The 1,260-nt window shown below is 38.1% G+C and overlaps 1 protein-coding gene across 1 annotated transcript; it reads right to left on the bottom strand.

Moving 5' to 3' along the window:
* Nucleotides 1-1,247, bottom strand: JH06_5590 (cadherin domain-containing protein; the record flags this gene model as incomplete). Its single annotated transcript, XM_014669217.1, has 1 exon — nucleotides 1-1,247. A coding segment is annotated over one exon (1,247 nt), but the record flags the coding sequence as incomplete, so codon positions are not given.
* Nucleotides 1,248-1,260: the final 13 nt, after the last annotated feature.

Raw genomic sequence — 1,260 nt, 5'->3', positions numbered from 1 at the left:
CTGACAGTATTCCAATCACTTGACACATCACTCTGTATCACCTTCCAATCTGTGTATTCAATTTGGAAAGGGAAATATGTTGAGAACACAGTTGATACATAGATTGGTGAATAATTCTGACCATTCATTGTCATGATATCCAACTCCATCTCTCCATAATCAACAGTCAGAGTGTAACCACTTCCATTAGCCCAACCATCTCCATATGAATCCTTTCCTTCAAATGTGTAGATACCATCATTCAAACAGAAATCAACATAGTAATAAGCATTCGATAAAGAGAATTGTTCTAAAGATCTCAACACAGTTCCTGAGGTTCCTCTTCCTTCATACAGTTTCCATGAATACTCATAGGGCCAATTATCAGTTCTGATACGAACCGTCATCAATCCCTTGCCTCCAGTACATATTGTAACTGATAGAGAGATAGTATCAGTCACATCTCCTCCACTTATCTTAGTAGCAGTGATGGTGTAGGTTTGAGTACCATTTCCAGAAGTGGCAGTACCTGAAATCCAACCAGAAGGATCGATAACAATACCATCAGGAAGAGAAGGATTGATTCTGAAGTTCATGTAACCATCTCCATTCTCAGGAATCACTTCAGACATCTTAATATACTTGACTAAAGTGACTGAAGAATCATAAGTGAAATCAGGAATATCAGCCAACACATTATCAGCAAACAGATCCAGAGATTGAATATACCACCAGGTACAGGAAGAAGAATCACCAGAACCAAAGTTCTCAAACTTGAATTGATTATAAGGAGTATTGTTAGGGAAATAGATTCTTCTCTTCTGACCAGCAAACGAATAAGTGAGACCAGTTACATTGGTCAGAAATGTCCATTCATCTGTATCTGAGTTACGACCATACAGAATGAACTCAGTAGCCCATCGATTGCTTTGTGATGAGAAAACAGAGTTCTGAATCTGAACAGAACTGATCCATTCACGACGATTGTTTGATAGAGTCACAATCAGAGAATTAGAATTACAGTCATAGCTATATATGCATGTTCCAGAATACATATCGAAAGGATAAGTAGCAGTTTCATACATTCCAGTAGATGTAGCAGTGAATTCCCAGATATGAGATTCAGATTGTTCTGATGACATCAAACGAACCATTGCATCGAAATAGGATGTGAGTTGAGTATCAGCAATAGCAACAATCGCAATAGCAATCGTGTTACTTCCAGATTGAAGGAATGTCACTGGACTCGTTACTGTTGAAGTTTGCATTTGTTTACCTGGA

Source organism: Blastocystis sp. subtype 4 (genome assembly GCF_000743755.1).
Source record: "Blastocystis sp. subtype 4 strain WR1 chromosome Unknown seqid_0885, whole genome shotgun sequence".
NCBI classification, from domain to species: Eukaryota; class Bigyra; order Opalinata; family Blastocystidae; genus Blastocystis; species Blastocystis sp. subtype 4.
The sequence above is the reverse complement of the archived record's forward strand: the minus strand, read 5'-3'. Positions and strand labels throughout refer to the sequence as shown.